At 46.3% G+C, this 14,641-nt stretch overlaps 1 protein-coding gene across 5 annotated transcripts in view; it reads right to left on the reverse strand.

The window, feature by feature from the left end:
* The window catches only part of UBXN7 (UBX domain protein 7), a 622,514-nt gene that overhangs the window by 100,478 nt on the left and 507,395 nt on the right, over window positions 1-14,641 (reverse strand). For all 5 annotated transcript variants that reach the window (XM_033957938.1, XM_033957939.1, XM_033957940.1 and 2 more), the window contains one exon: window positions 8,798-9,197. In XM_033957938.1, the coding sequence (XP_033813829.1) occupies window positions 8,798-9,197 (400 nt within the window). The remainder of the gene's footprint in view (window positions 1-8,797; window positions 9,198-14,641) is intronic.

The following is a 14,641-nucleotide window of genomic DNA, read 5'->3' on the forward strand; positions in this document are numbered from 1 at the left end:
GCTGCACACTGGGCAGATTTCAGCATATTGTCTATGGCTCCTAAGGTGGACCCTAGCATCAAGTAATTGATTCAAATTATTCTTCTCAATGTGCATTACTTTGCATCTGTCCACATTAAATTTCATTTACCTTTTGGATGCCTGGATTCCAATTTTCTAAAGTCTTACTGCAATTTTTCACAGTCCACAAGTGTTTTAACAACTTTGAATAGTTTTGTCTCATTTACAAATTTAATTACCTCACTTGTTCCCATTTTAAAATCATTTATAAATACGTTAAATAGCACTGGCCCCAGTACAGATCCTTACAGTACTCCACTATTCATCCTCCTCCACTGACAAAAATGGCCATTTAACCCTACCCTTTGTTTTCTATCCATTAACCTGTTCCTAATCCACAAAATGATATTACCTCTTATCGCATGGCTTTTAAATTTTCACAGGCTTCTTTCATGAGGGACTTTGTCAAAAACTTTCTGAAAATCTAGATACACTACATTAACTGGCTCACCTTTATCCACAATTTACCCCATGCCTTCAAAGAAATGAAGCAAATTATGAGGTTTGACTTCTCATGGCTGAATCCATGCTGACTTCCATTAAACCATGTTTGTCTATGTGCTCAGTAATTTATTATTTACTTTCCACTAATTTGTCCAGCACCAAAATCAGGCTTACTGGTCTATAATTTCCTGGATCACTCCTGGAACCCTATTTAAAAATTAGTTTTACACTGGCCATCCTCCTATCTTCAGGTACTACAGATGATTTTAAGGACAGGTAACAGATCACTAACAGTAGATTAGCAATTTGATGTTGGAATTCAAACCATCTGGTCTAGGTGATTTACTGCTTTTAAACTTACTCTTTAATTTCTCCCTATATGATTTCAAATGAGAAAGGAGGTAAAAGTCCTATAAATACATGATCAAGAAATGAGTTTATATTTATTTAAAATGTGATTTACCACCAGGCTGGATAAGATCATGACAGTTTACAGAGCTAAATACATAAAAGTCAATAAAAAAGAACTCCTTAAACCAAACAAGACACTTTAAAAACAAACAAAATTTATGCTACCCCTTCAACGTAAATTTAGAGCCCTAGATATATTTAACCTAATTGCTGGACCCATAGTTTGTAGAGTCTCCCTTTACTCTACCTTGGGATGTCAAAGGCTAAAGCAGGAAAATAAAGATTTTCAACTCCTTAAATTTTAAAAATTTTGCTTCTGATCCAATAATTCTTGTGAGACTGTTCTATAGAGAGAGTTAATACAAAACAATGTCCTCTCTCAGGTTTTCTCCCAAAGTGCTTTTGCTACATGAGTCACCACCATAAGAACATAAGAATTGCCGTTGCTGGGTCAGACCAGTGGTCCATCGTGCCCAGCAGTCCGCTCACGCGGCGGCCCTTAGGTCAAAGACTAGTGCCTAACTGAGACTAGCCTTACCTGCGTACGTTCTGGTTCAGCAGGAACTTGTCTAACTTTATCTTGAATCCCTAGAGGTGTTTTCCCCTATAACAGACTCCGGAAGAGCATTTCAGTTTTCTACCACTCTCTGGGTGAAGAAGAACTTCCTTACGTTTGTACGGAATCTATCCCCTTTTAAACTTTAGAGAATGCCCTCTTATTCTCTCTACCTTGGAGAGGGTGAACAACCTGTCTTTATCTACTAAGCCTATTCCCTTCATTATCTAGTTTGCCTTTTGGTTACCTTTCGGATTTTGCTGTTTTGCAAAGGAGGGGAAGGCTTGGGGCTAGCAGGCAGCGCGGGGTAGGCGAGAGGTAGCTCCGCCCACCCCCAGCGCATCATCTACTGCGCGACTCGGCTCCCCATTAAAAAGGAGAGCCGCGGAGATCATCCCCCACACCGGAGCAAACTACCTTTGTAAGTAGTTTGCCTTTTGGTTACCTTTCGGATTTTGCTGTTTTGCAAAGGAGGGGAAGGCTTGGGGCTAGCAGGCAGCGCGGGGTAGGCGAGAGGAGCTCCGCCCACCCCAGCGCGTCATCTACTGTGCGACTCGGCTCCCCATTAAAAAGGAGAGCCGCGGAGATCATCCCCCACACCGGAGCAAACTACCTTTGTAAGTAGTTTGCCTTTTGGTTACCTTTCGGATTTTGCTGTTTTGCAAAGGAGGGGAAGGCTTGGGGCTAGCAGGCAGCGCGGGGTAGGCGAGAGGTAGCTCCGCCCACCCCCAGCGCGTCATCTACTGCGCGACTCGGCGCGTTGCGAAGGCGAGCGGCAAAGGCGCTCGCCTTAGCGAGAGCGCCTTTGCGAAGACGCCCTAAGAAAGAGCCAGGAAGCAAGGTAGGAGGACTCACATAACACACCGGTACAGAGGTTTCACACAAAAGCACAGGAAGCTCGGAGGAAGAACAAGTATGAGCACCCACGGATGCCAGATGGTGTGCTTTCCGGTCTTCTGCAACGGCTGCAGTATGTATGACTACCTCCCCTCAGGGACTACGTCATACATTTGCAGTTGGTGCAGGAAGCTGGAAAGCCTGAAACAACAAGTCTGGTTGCTGGAGGGAACTGTGAAGGAATTGGAAGAACTCCTCATCAATAAAGAGGAAAAGCGCACGCAGGAGAGGTTGCTTGTGGAGTCCTGCACTAGTGAAATGATTGAGGAATTGGAGAGATACATCGAAGATGCCCACCAGCAGATTGTGGAGACCCCAGGGCTTGGGATCAGCAACCAAACAGCCCAAGAAGGAGGATTAATTGAGGCAAAAGGAGGCACCAATTCAATCAACACAGATGATAGACCATCTGAGGATGAGCCACAGAAGAAAGAAGATTGGACTTACACCGTGGATACGGACTTAAGACCCCCGAGGAACCCCCAACTAAAGAAGATTGGGATTATAGTTGGAGACTCCATCATAAGGAATGTGGACAGCCACATTGCGGGAAGAAGAGAAGATAGACTGGTCACCTGTCTGCCTGGTGCAAGAGTCAAGGATGTGGCTAGCAAGATAACCAAGATCTTAGACGGAGCAGAGGGAAAGGACACTGCAGTGCTTATCCACGTGGGAACTAATGATGTTAGCGGACGGAAATACGACAGGGAAGAAGTAAAGGACCAGCTCCGCTCACTCGGAAGGCTATTGAAAGTCAGGGAGGTGAAGGTGGCTTTCTCGGAAATCCTGCCAGTACCGAGAGCGAACGAAATAAGGCAGGATGAACTGAGAGTTGTAAACGCCTGGATGAGGCGATGGTGCGAAGAAGAGGGTTTTGACTTTGTGCGAAATTGGGCAACATTCTGGGGAAGAAGCAGGTACTATAGAAAGGACGGACTACACCTCACCAAACAAGAAGCGAGAGTCCTGGCTGAGAACATGAAGAAGTCCATTGAGAAGGCTTTAAACTAAAGATTAGGGGAGTGCCGACAGTTGACATCCGTCGATGGCCCGGACACCAGGATATCCCGAGGAGAAAACTTCAACCAACCGCGTAGTTAAAAGGCAAGAACACGATGATTCTACAAGTGGCAATGAAACAGATCAAATGGATACAAAAAAGGATGTGAAGACCACTAAATCCAGGAAATTAGCAAGAACAGTACTTAAATGTATGTACACGAATGCGAGAAGCTTAAGAAACAAAATGGGAGAACTGGAAGAATTAGCAAAAAGAAAACAACTGGATATCATAGGAATAACAGAAACATGGTGGAATGAAGAAAATGAATGGGACACAGCATTGCAAGGATATAAACTATACAGAAAAGATAGAATTGGGCAAAAAGGGGGAGGTATTGCCCTGTACGTCCATGAGGAAATAGAGTCTGTTAGGGATGGAGAAACAGAAGCTAATGTTAAACTAGAGTCCCTCTGGTTGAAGATTCCATGGACAAAAAGAAGCAGATACACGAATTGGCCTCTATTATCGACCCCCGGGACAGAATGAGGAAACAGACAAAGAAATGATGGAAGAAATTAGTCGTAGATGTAGATCAGGAAATGTAACGATCATGGGAGACTTCAACTTTCCGGGGATAAACTGGAATTTGGGAACGTCAAGCTGCGGCAGGGAGATAAAATTCCTAGAATTGATAGGAGATTGCTTCCTTGAACAAATGGTAGGAGAACCGACAAGAGGAAATGCAATCCTTGACTTGGTCATAAATGGCATTACTGGGAAGACAGCAGATGTAGAAGTTACGGCCCCGCTGGGGACAAGTGATCACAATATGATCAATTATACCATTGGCATCGGAAGGGGGAAACCAATCAAGACTAAAGCCACGACCTTTAACTTCAAAAAAGGGAATTACAACAGCATGAGAACCATGGTTAGAAAACGGCTCAAGAAGCGCAAAGCAGAAATCCAAACAGTTGAGCAAGCATGGTCTCTACTGAAAAACACCATCATCATAGAAGCACAGAATATCCACATACCAAAGATATCCAAAGGAAGGCGAAAAGAGAATAAAGGTGAACCAGCTTGGTTATCCAAAGAGGTTAAGGATGCAGTAAGGGAAGAGGAACTCGTTTAAAAAATGGAAACAGGAAAAAACAGTGGAGGCCTGGAACTGTCACAAAATCGATCAGAAAAAGTGTCATAAAGTGGTAAGAGATGCCAAAAAAATTTATGAAGAAAAAATAGCGCAAGAAGCCAAAAACTTCAAGCCCTTTTTTAGATATATAAAGGGAAAGAAACCAGCAAGAGAGGCAGTGGGCCCTCTTGACGACCAAGGAAGGAAAGGGTCAATCAAAGAAGACAAACAAGTAGCCGATAAGTTAAATGCATTCTTTGCCTCTGTCTTCACAAATGAGGACACTACAACAATGCCAGACACAGGGAAGATATTCACCGGAGGCATAGAGGAAAGCCTCGAAACAGTAGAAGTGGAGTTGGACATGATATACTTTCAAATTGACAAACTAAAAAGTGACAAATCCCCTGGACCAGATGGAATTCACCCAAGAGTATTAAAGGAACTTAAGGTTGAAATTGGTGAACTATTGCAATCCTTAGCCAACATGTCAATTAAAACCGGGCAAATACCAGTGGACTGGAAGATAGCAAATGTCATCCCAATTTTCAAAAAAGGATCAAGAGGTGAACCAGGAAACTACAGACCTGTGAGTCTCACATCAGTTCCTGGGAAGATAATCGAAGCGCTAATTAAAGACAACATTGTACAACACTTGGAAGATTACAACTTAATAAGGGCTAGTCAACACGGCTTTAGGAAAGGGAAGTCATGTCTGACAAATTTACTTCAATTCTTTGAAAAGGTGAACAAACAATTGAATAGTGGAAATCCAGTGGATATAGTTTACTTGGATTTCCAGAAAGCGTTTGACAAGGTTCCGCATGCAAGGCTTATGAGAAAACTACTGAGGAGAAGTGCACAGATGGATTGGAAAATGGCTCGAGAACAGAAGGCAGAGGGTTTGCATTAATGGGCAATTCTCGGACTGGGAGAGAGTGACCAGCGGCGTGCCCCAGGGTTCGGTTCTTGGGCCTATCTTATTTAATATTTTTATAAACAACCTTGAAGAGGAAACAACATGCAATGTAACAAAGTTTGCAGATGATACAAAAATATGTCGGGTGGTTGGCTCTCTAGGGGACTGCGAGGATCTCCAGAAGGATCTAGACCAGCTGGAAACTTGGGCGAAAAAGTGGCAGATGAATTTTAACATAGACAAATGCAAGGTGATGCATCTAGGAAAGAAAAACAAAGAACATGAGTATAAGATGTTGGGGGTGACATTAGCCAAATGCGAACAAGAAAGGGATTTGGGGGTACTGATAGACAGAACCCTAAAGCCTTCGGCTCAATGTGCGGCGGCGGCGAAGAAAGAAAGCAGGATGTTGGGCATGATTAAGAAGGGGATCACGAGCAGATCGGAAGAGGTCATAATGCCACTTTACAGAGCGATGGTCAGACCTCACTTGGAATACTGTGTCCAGCACTGGTCTCCATACCTTAAGAAGGATATAACTCTGCTGGAGAGGGTGCAGAGGCGAGCCACGAAACTAGTCAAAGGTATGGAAAATTTGAGCTACGAAGAACGCCTCATAAAACTGGGACTATTCACTCTCGAGAAGAGAAGATTGCGAGGGGATTTGATAGAGACTTTTAAAATATTAAAGGGTTTTGATAAAATAGACCAGGAAGCAGCATTACTAACATTTTCAGAGGTGACACGGACAAGGGGTCATAGCCTGAAACTGAGTGGCAGCAGGTTTAGGACAAATGTTAGGAAATTCTGTTTCACACAGCGAGTGGTTGGCGCTTGGAATGCTCTCCCGGAGGAGGTTGTGGCGGAGAATACTGTTCCGAGTTTCAAGCGCAAGTTGTATGCACACCTTCTTGCAAATCATATTGAGGGATACGGGAAATCCGGGTCTCCAAAGAGGAGAACCTAAATGGGCCACCGCGTGCGCGGATCGCCGGACCACGGTCTGATCCGGTGAAGGCATTTCTTATGTTTCAATCAGTCAAAATCTGTCATTTCTTTCTCTTCAATATCGCTAAAATCAGATCCTTCCTTTCTGAGTGCACTGCCAAGACCCTCATCCATACCCTCATTACCTCTTGCCTAGACTACTGCAACATGCTTCTCACTGGTCTTCCGCTAAACCATCTCTCTCCCTTCAATCTGATCAGAACTCTGCTGCATGCCTTATATTTCACCAATGTCGCTATGCCCACATTACTCCTCTCAAGTCACTTCCTATAATCATGCATAGACCTTAAAATTATGTTAGGAACATACTGTAAGGAATAAGAGAACATAAAAACATGAGAATAGTCTTACTGGGTCAAACCCAGTAGCTCATCTTCACGGTAGCCAATCTAGGTCACTAGTACCTGACCAAAACTAAAACAGTAGCAACATTCCATGCTACTGATCCAAGGCAAGCAGTGGCTTCCCCCACGTCTGTCTTAAAAACAGACTATGGACTTTTCCTCCAGGAAATTGTCCAAACTTTTCTTAAAACTAACTACGTCAATCGCTCTTACCACAACCTCTGGCAATGTGTTCCACAGCTTAACTATTCTCTGAGTGAAAAAATATTTCTTCCTATTGGTTTTAAAAGTATTTCCTTGTAACTTCGAGTATCCCCTAGTCCTTTTAATTTTTGACAGAGTAAAAAATTGACACACTATACCCAATTCTACACCACTCAGAATCTTGTACACTTCAATCATATCTCCCCTTAGTTGTCTCTTTTCCAAGCTGAAGAGCCCTAATCTTTTTTTGCCTGTCCTTATATGAGAGGAGTTCCATTTATTTTACCATCTTGGTCGCTCTTCTTTGAACCTTTTCTAGTTCCGCTATATCTTTCTTGAGATAAGATGACCAGAATTGAATGCAATACTCAAGGTGAGGTTGCACCATGGAGTCTTGTTAACAATCCCCTTTTTTAAAATAATTCCTGTTTTGGCTACTGCCGCACATTGGGCAGAAGGTTTCATCATATTGTCTACAATAACACCCAGATATTTTTGGGTGCTAACCCCCAAGGTGGACCCTAGCATCTGGTAACCATGATTTGGTTTATTCTTTCCAATATGCATCACTTTGCATTTGTCCACATTAAATTTCATCTGTCATTTGGACATGCCATTTCCTAAGGTCTGCCTGCAATTTTTGACACTCTGTACACATTTTAACAATTTTGAACTATTTAGTGTCATCTGCAAATTTAATCACCTCTCTCATAGTTCCAATTTTCAGATATTTATAAATAATTTTATTTATTTATTTTAGGTATTTATATACTGCCTATCAAGGTTATCTAAGCAGTTTTTTACAAATCAGGTACTCAAGCATTTTCCCTATTTGTCCTGATGGGCTCAATATCTATCTAATGTACCTGGGGCAATGGAGGGTTGAGTGACTTACCAGGGTCACAAGAAGCAGTGTTGGATTTAAACCTACACAACTTCAGAGTGCTGAAGCAGTAGCTCTAACCACTAGCCCCAGTACAGATCCTTGCGGCACTACACTATTTACCCTTCTCCACTGAGAAAATGTAAGATGGTTGATACTAATAAAAAACCTTGTGAGTTATAGTCAGGATTTTAAAATTAATTCTATACCAAACAGTCAATGAAAATGTTTGAATAGTAGTTAATGTGGTCCTCTTTTACAAAGCCAATTACAGTGGCAGGCTGCAGTAACAGCACCAAAGCTCATTGGGAATTAATGGGCTTCGGTACCCTTGCTGTACAGCTTTGTAAAAAAAAATAAAAAAAACCAAAGCGCGGGGGGGGGGGGGGGGGGGGGGAATTGCAAATGTTTTCTAGCTCTCTTAATAGCTGAATTTGATAAAGTTTGTAAACATTTTGAATTACTATTTGAAATCCCAGCATATGAGGTGTCATAATTCAACCAAGAAATAAGCAAAACGTATAATATTAATCTATTTTTACATTTAAAAACTATTATAAAACCCCTGTTCCTTTTTCCTTCAGTGAATGAGATAAAACTATCCTGTTTTCACAGAAAATAATGAATGGAATAAAAACTGAAACCACAAGTATGTTTGTAAATTTTGCACTTTCTTCTAAGTTTTATGTCAAGCTATACTTGCTGTACACTGTCTTGATTATTGGGCGAGTCTCTTCATAAAAGCAGTAAATAAACCCCAATAAATAAAATAAAAATAAGTACCATATTATACACAGACACTCCTGAGAACGTTGACATAACCTTAAAAAAGTTTGCTAATTCTAAGGTTATATCTGCAGTTGTCTAGGAGACATGTTAATGATGACAGCCATAGAGTTTCAGTCATACCAGAGGTAAGCTGGTTGAACTCACCATTTACATGCAGTCCTTCTCCTGCACAGCCAGGCTTGTCTGGTGGTTCCTCTGGTATCTCACTGTCCCTGCCTGTAGATCCTCTATGATTTGACTCCATTAACACAGATTCTGTCCTTGCCAGAGGCAGAGCTTTGCGGTTTTCCTCTTTCTTGTGCATCATATCTTTGTGGGGTGATTTCCTGGACCTGCTGGAGCATTCTGGCTCTGCCACATCATTTTCATCATCAGACCCACATACAGAAATAAACTCTTCGCTGCCAGAGAAGAGCTCTGATTCAGATTCCTCATCTGAGCGGCTTTCCTGTTTGACTGTGTTAGAATCAAAATGCGTCTCCTGCAGTGAAGCTTGAATGGCAGCTTCTAGTTGACTGTCTTCACTGGCATCAATGAGGTTTTCCTGTATAACATATATGAAAGTAAACCACAACTAAGTATTATTGCTGTACTTGACTGGCTGAAAATGACAATTGATTTTTAGAGCAATGCCATTCTGTCCACCAGAAAGCAATGTTACTTAACTTAACAGTTGTTATCCAGGGACAGCAGGCAGCTATTCTCACTAGTGGGTGGCGTCATCCAACGGAGCCCTGATGCGGACATCTCACAAGCATACTTGCTTGTAGAAACTTTTAGAAGTTTCGAGTTGCCCACACCGCGCATGCGCGAGTGCCTTCCTGCCCGATGTACCGGGCGTGTCTCCTCAGTTCAGATAGCTAGCAGAGAAGCCAACCCAGGAGAGGTGGGTGGGACATGAGAATAGCTGCCTGCTGTCCCTGAATAACAACTGTTAGGGTAAGTAACATTGCTTTATCCCAGGACAAGCAGGCAGGTATTCTCACTAGTGGGTGACCTCCAAGCTTACCATAATGGGATGGTGGGAGAGTTGGCAACTTAGGAGAACAAATTTTGTAACACTGTTTGGCCAAACTGTCCATCCCATCTGGAGAAGGTATCCAGACAATAGTGTGAGGTGAAGGTATGAACCGAGAACCAAGTGGCAGCTTTACAAATCTCCTCAATCGGTGTCGATCTGAGGAAAGCTACAGAGGCTGCCATTACTCTGACCTTATGGGCTGTGACTTTACTGTGAAGGGATAAACCAGCCTGGGCATAGCAGAAAGAGATACAAGCCGCCATCCAGTTGGAGATGGTGCGCTTAGAGACAGGGCGCCCCAACTTGTTCGGATCGAAGGAGATGAAAAGTTGAGGAGCAGTTCTGTGGGGCTTGGTGCGTTCCAGGTAGAAAGCCAAAGCACGTTTACAGTCCAGAGTGTGAAGAGCTGATTCTCCAGGATGAGAATGAGGCTTTGGAAAAAACACAGGAAGAACAATGGATTGATTCAGATGAAATTCCGAGACCACCTTGGGGAGGAATTTGGGATGAGTGCGAAGGACCACCTTGTCATGATGAAACACTGTAAAGGGCGGATCCGCAACCAATGCTTGAAGTTCACTCACTCGACGAGCAGAAGTGAGGCCAATGAGAAACACCACTTTACAAGTGAGAAATTTCAGAGGAGCCTTGTTAAGAGGTTCAAATGGAGGCTTCATAAGTTGAGAAAGAACAACATTGAGGTCCCAAACCACTGGAGGCGGTTTGAGGGGAGGATTGACATGGAAAAGTCCTTTCATGAATCTGGAAACCACAGGATGTGCAGAAAGAGGTTTCCTTTGAAGAGGCTGGTGGAAAGCAGCAATTGCACTAAGATGGACTCTGATCGATATAGACTTGAGGCCAGATTGAGACAGGTGCAAAAGATAGTCCAAAACAGAGGACAAGGGGGCATGTTGAGGCTCCTTGTGATGAGAAAAACACCAAGTAGAGAATCTAGTCCATTTCTGGGAATAGCATATTCTAGTAGCAGGCTTCTTTGAAGCTTCCAAAACATCCTGCACAGCTGGTGAAAACTGAAGGGGAGTCACGCTGAGAGGAACCAAGCTGTCAGGTGTAGCGACTGCAGGTTGGGATGAAGCAGAGATCCCTGATGCTGCGTAAGCAGAGATGGAAACACTGGCAGAAGGAAGGGCTCTCAGCGGCTGAGTTGCAGAAGGAGGGAGTACCAAGGTTGTCTGGGCCACCGAGGCGCAATCAGAATCATGGTGGCCCGGTTGGACTTGAGCTTGACCAGAATCTTTTGAATGAGAGGAAAAGGAGGAAACGCATACAGAAAGAGATTCCCCCAGTCCAGAAGAAAAGCATCTGCCTCGAGACGATGAGAGCTGTAGATCCTGGAGCAGAACCGAGGCAGTTTGAAGTTGTGGGGAGCTGTAAAGAGGTCTATCTGAGGCGTTCCCCACAGGGAGAAGACTTGATGAAGGGGCGAGGAATGGAGTGTCCATTCGTGAGGCTGGAGAAGACGACTCAAGTTGTCTGACAAGGCATTGTCTGCCCCCTGAATGTAGACAGCTTTGAAGAAGGCATTGTGGCAAATCGCCCAATCCCAAACTTTCAGAGCTTCCTGACAGAGGGAGGCCGATCCCGTGCCTCCCTGCTTGTTGACATAATACATGGCGACCTGATTGTCCGTACGAATGAGGACCATCATGTCGTGAAGCAGATGCAGAAAAGCAGTGAGAGCATGGAAAATCGCCCTGAGCTCCAGGAGATTGATATGGTACAGACGATCCGCACTCGTCCAATAGCCCTGGGCGCGGAGACCGTCCAGATGAGCCCCCCAAGCATAATTCGACGAGTCGGTCATGAGGACCTTCTGATGGGTAGGCATGTGAAACAGCAAACCTCTGGAAAGATTGGAAGAGAGCATCCACCAGTGAAGCGACTGCAGCAGAGCAGGAGTGACCTGAATGTGAATAGTCAGAGGGTCAGAGATCTTCGACCATTGAGAAGCCAGGGTCCACTGAGGAATCCGCAGGTGAAGTCTGGCAAAAGGAGTCACGTGAACATGTGAGGCCATGTGCCCCAGGAGCACCATCATGTGTCTCGCCGAGATGGATGGGCGAGAAGAGACCGAGCGACAAAGATGGAGAAGAGCCGCCAGGCGCTGAGGCGGAAGGAACGCTCTGAGTTGAATAGTATCCAGAACAGCTCCAATGAAGGGGAGAGTCTGTGAAGGTTGAAGATGGGATTTGGGAAAGTTGATCTCGAATCCCAGACTCTGTAGAAACCAGATTGTCCTCTGAGTGGCCCGGACGGCCCCCTGAGACGTGGAATCCTTGATGATCCAGTCGTCGAGGTAGGGAAACACCTGCAGACCATGGTTCCTGAGTGCTGCAGCCACCACAACCAGGCACTTGGTGAAGACTCTGGGAGACGAAGCTAGGCCGAAGGGAAGTACTCTGTACTGAAGATGAAAGTGTCCCACCAGAAATTGGAGGTATTGACGGGAGGTCGGATGGATGGGAATATGAGTGTAGGCCTCCTTGAGATCCAGGGAGCATAACTAGTCATTCTGCTCGAGGAGGGGATAGAGAGAAGCCAGGGTCAACATGCGAAACTTCTCCCTGACCAGGAACTTGTTGAGCACCCTGAGGTCCAAAATAGGACGCAGGTCGCCCGTCTTCTTTGGGACAAGGAAGTACCGGGAGTAAAATCCCTTGTTCTGTTGGTCCACAGGGACCGGCTCGACAGCCCGAAGCCGGAGTAAAGCCTGGGCTTCCCGAAGAAGAAGGGCGGTCTGGGTTAAGTTGGAAGGATACTCTCTTGGCGGATGCTCCGGAGGAACATGATGGAACTGAAGAGAGTATCCCTCTCTTACGATGGAAAGGACCCAGAGGTCGGTGGTAATAGCCGTCCATCGATGGTAAAAATGATGGAGACGACCTCCGATGGGAAAAAGCGGGGAGGGCAGAACGATGGAAGTTATGCTCCCTACGAGACAGTCAAAAAGGCTGGGGAGCCTTAGGGACAGCAGAAGGCTGAGGTTTTTGCTGGGGCTTCTGCTGATGATGCCTCTTCACCGGCGGCAGAATGGCGGGGGCCTGCTTCGGTGGGTAGCGCCTCTGATAAATCATAGGCGGATGAGACGGATGAGAAATAGCAGGCTTGGGCTTCTGGCGGAGAATAGACTGAAAAGATTTTTCATGTTTGGACAGCTTCTCCGTTGCCGCCTCGATGGACTTGTCGAAAAGGTCCGCTCCCGCACAGGGAACGTTCGCCAGCCGGTCCTGGAGATTCGGGTCTATATCAATGGTGCGAAGCCATGCCAAGCGTCTCATGGCCACCGAACAAGCAGCTGCTCTGGCCGAGAGCTCAAAGGCGTCGTAAGACGATTGCATCATCTGCAGGCAGAGTTGGGACAATGATGCCAGCACCTCCGAGTACTCGAAGCGAGCCTGAGAGTCCAGATAAGGCAAAAACTTTTGAAGAATGGATAGAAAAAACTCAAAGTATGTTGCAAAATGAAAGCTGTAATTCAGGACTCGAGAAGCCATCATCGAGTTCTGGTAGATGCGCCTGCCAAATCTGTCCATGGTTTTGCCCTCCCGGCCAGGCGGAGTGGAAGCATTGACCTGGGAGGGATGAGACCGCTTCAGAAAGGATTCAACCAAGAAGGATTGGTGCGAGAGCTGTGTCCCGTCGAAGCCCTTATGGTGCACTGTGCGGTATCGAGCATCCAACTTCCCCGGGATGGATTATGGGGTCTCGAAGCATCTCATGAAAGTCTGGTCCAGAAGCTTATGTAGAGGCAGGCGTAGAGACTCGGCAGGAGGTTGAGGAAGATTCATCGTCTCCAGATACTCCTTCGAGAACTTGGAACCCGAATCCAGGGTGATATCCAGATCCACCACCATCTGCCTCAGGAAGGATGAAAATGACAACTGGTCCGCCAGGGCTGGGCCTCGAGGTGGGCTCGAAGAAGACGAGGCGGCCTGGTCTGCCGATGCCGAGGACCGGCACGGAGAGAACGAACACCCGCAGTCCTCGAGTTCCGGCATAGGAGGAGGGGGCGAGTACTCCGGGGAAAACTCCCTGAAAGGTTGCTTCCGATGAGGCGAGGCGTGTCTCGACGAATGCCTCGATGAATGCCTCGATCGACAACTGGAGCTGTGTCGAGAAGGCCTCGAGCGACGAAGCGAGCGACGCCCAGACGAGGCAGCCACCGAGTAGATGCGACTGGAGGCTGAGGATCGAAGCATCAGAGGCCCCCCCGAGGCGCTCCCCAAGGTTCGAAGCCTGGCATCGCGGAGGAAGGGTCCGGGCCAGGCAAGTCATGCATCGAGGGTATCGGTTCCAAAGGTGGCATGGGCAAAGCCTCTGCTCCTTGCGAGACATGCCCCGAAGCCAGACCAGACACTCGCCGAGACTCTGCTCCCAGCAGCGAGAGTGTGCGCCGAGGAGGCACCGGAGGCGGCTCGACCCCGCGTGCCCAGGCTGGATCTGGGAGAGAAGCGTCGGCCCAATTTTGGTAAAGAGCTCGACAAATCGCTTCTCCATCAGGGCGTGGAACGACGCAGGCAAAGAGGGATCCGCATCAGCAATGGGACCTCCCGCACGGACATCGGTCACTCGGCCGCCAGGGGGCTTGGATTTAGATGCCGTGGGCATCTTAAGCACTACTGGAGGGATGGGAGGCTGCACTACCTGACCTGAAGAGACATCAGAAGGCACCGCAGCATGCGTCGGAGTTGAAGCCGGCACGAACAAGGCAGGCTTGAGCAGACTCGAGGCCGAAGATGCAGAATCGGAAGTCGAAGGCGTGGTGTTCTGTGAAGAGGGCAGCACCGGGGACGCCTCCATGCTAAACAGCAACTCCCACAAAATACAGCAATGCTTAAAAGCACGTGCTGTAAATGTGGAGCAAGGCCGGCACGATTTCGGAAGGTGTTGAGGCCCGAGACACTGAAGACAGCGTCGATGCGGGTCCGTCAGCGAAATCGCGC

This window comes from Geotrypetes seraphini, chromosome 9 (genome assembly GCF_902459505.1).
Source record: "Geotrypetes seraphini chromosome 9, aGeoSer1.1, whole genome shotgun sequence".
Taxonomy (NCBI): domain Eukaryota; kingdom Metazoa; phylum Chordata; class Amphibia; order Gymnophiona; family Dermophiidae; genus Geotrypetes; species Geotrypetes seraphini.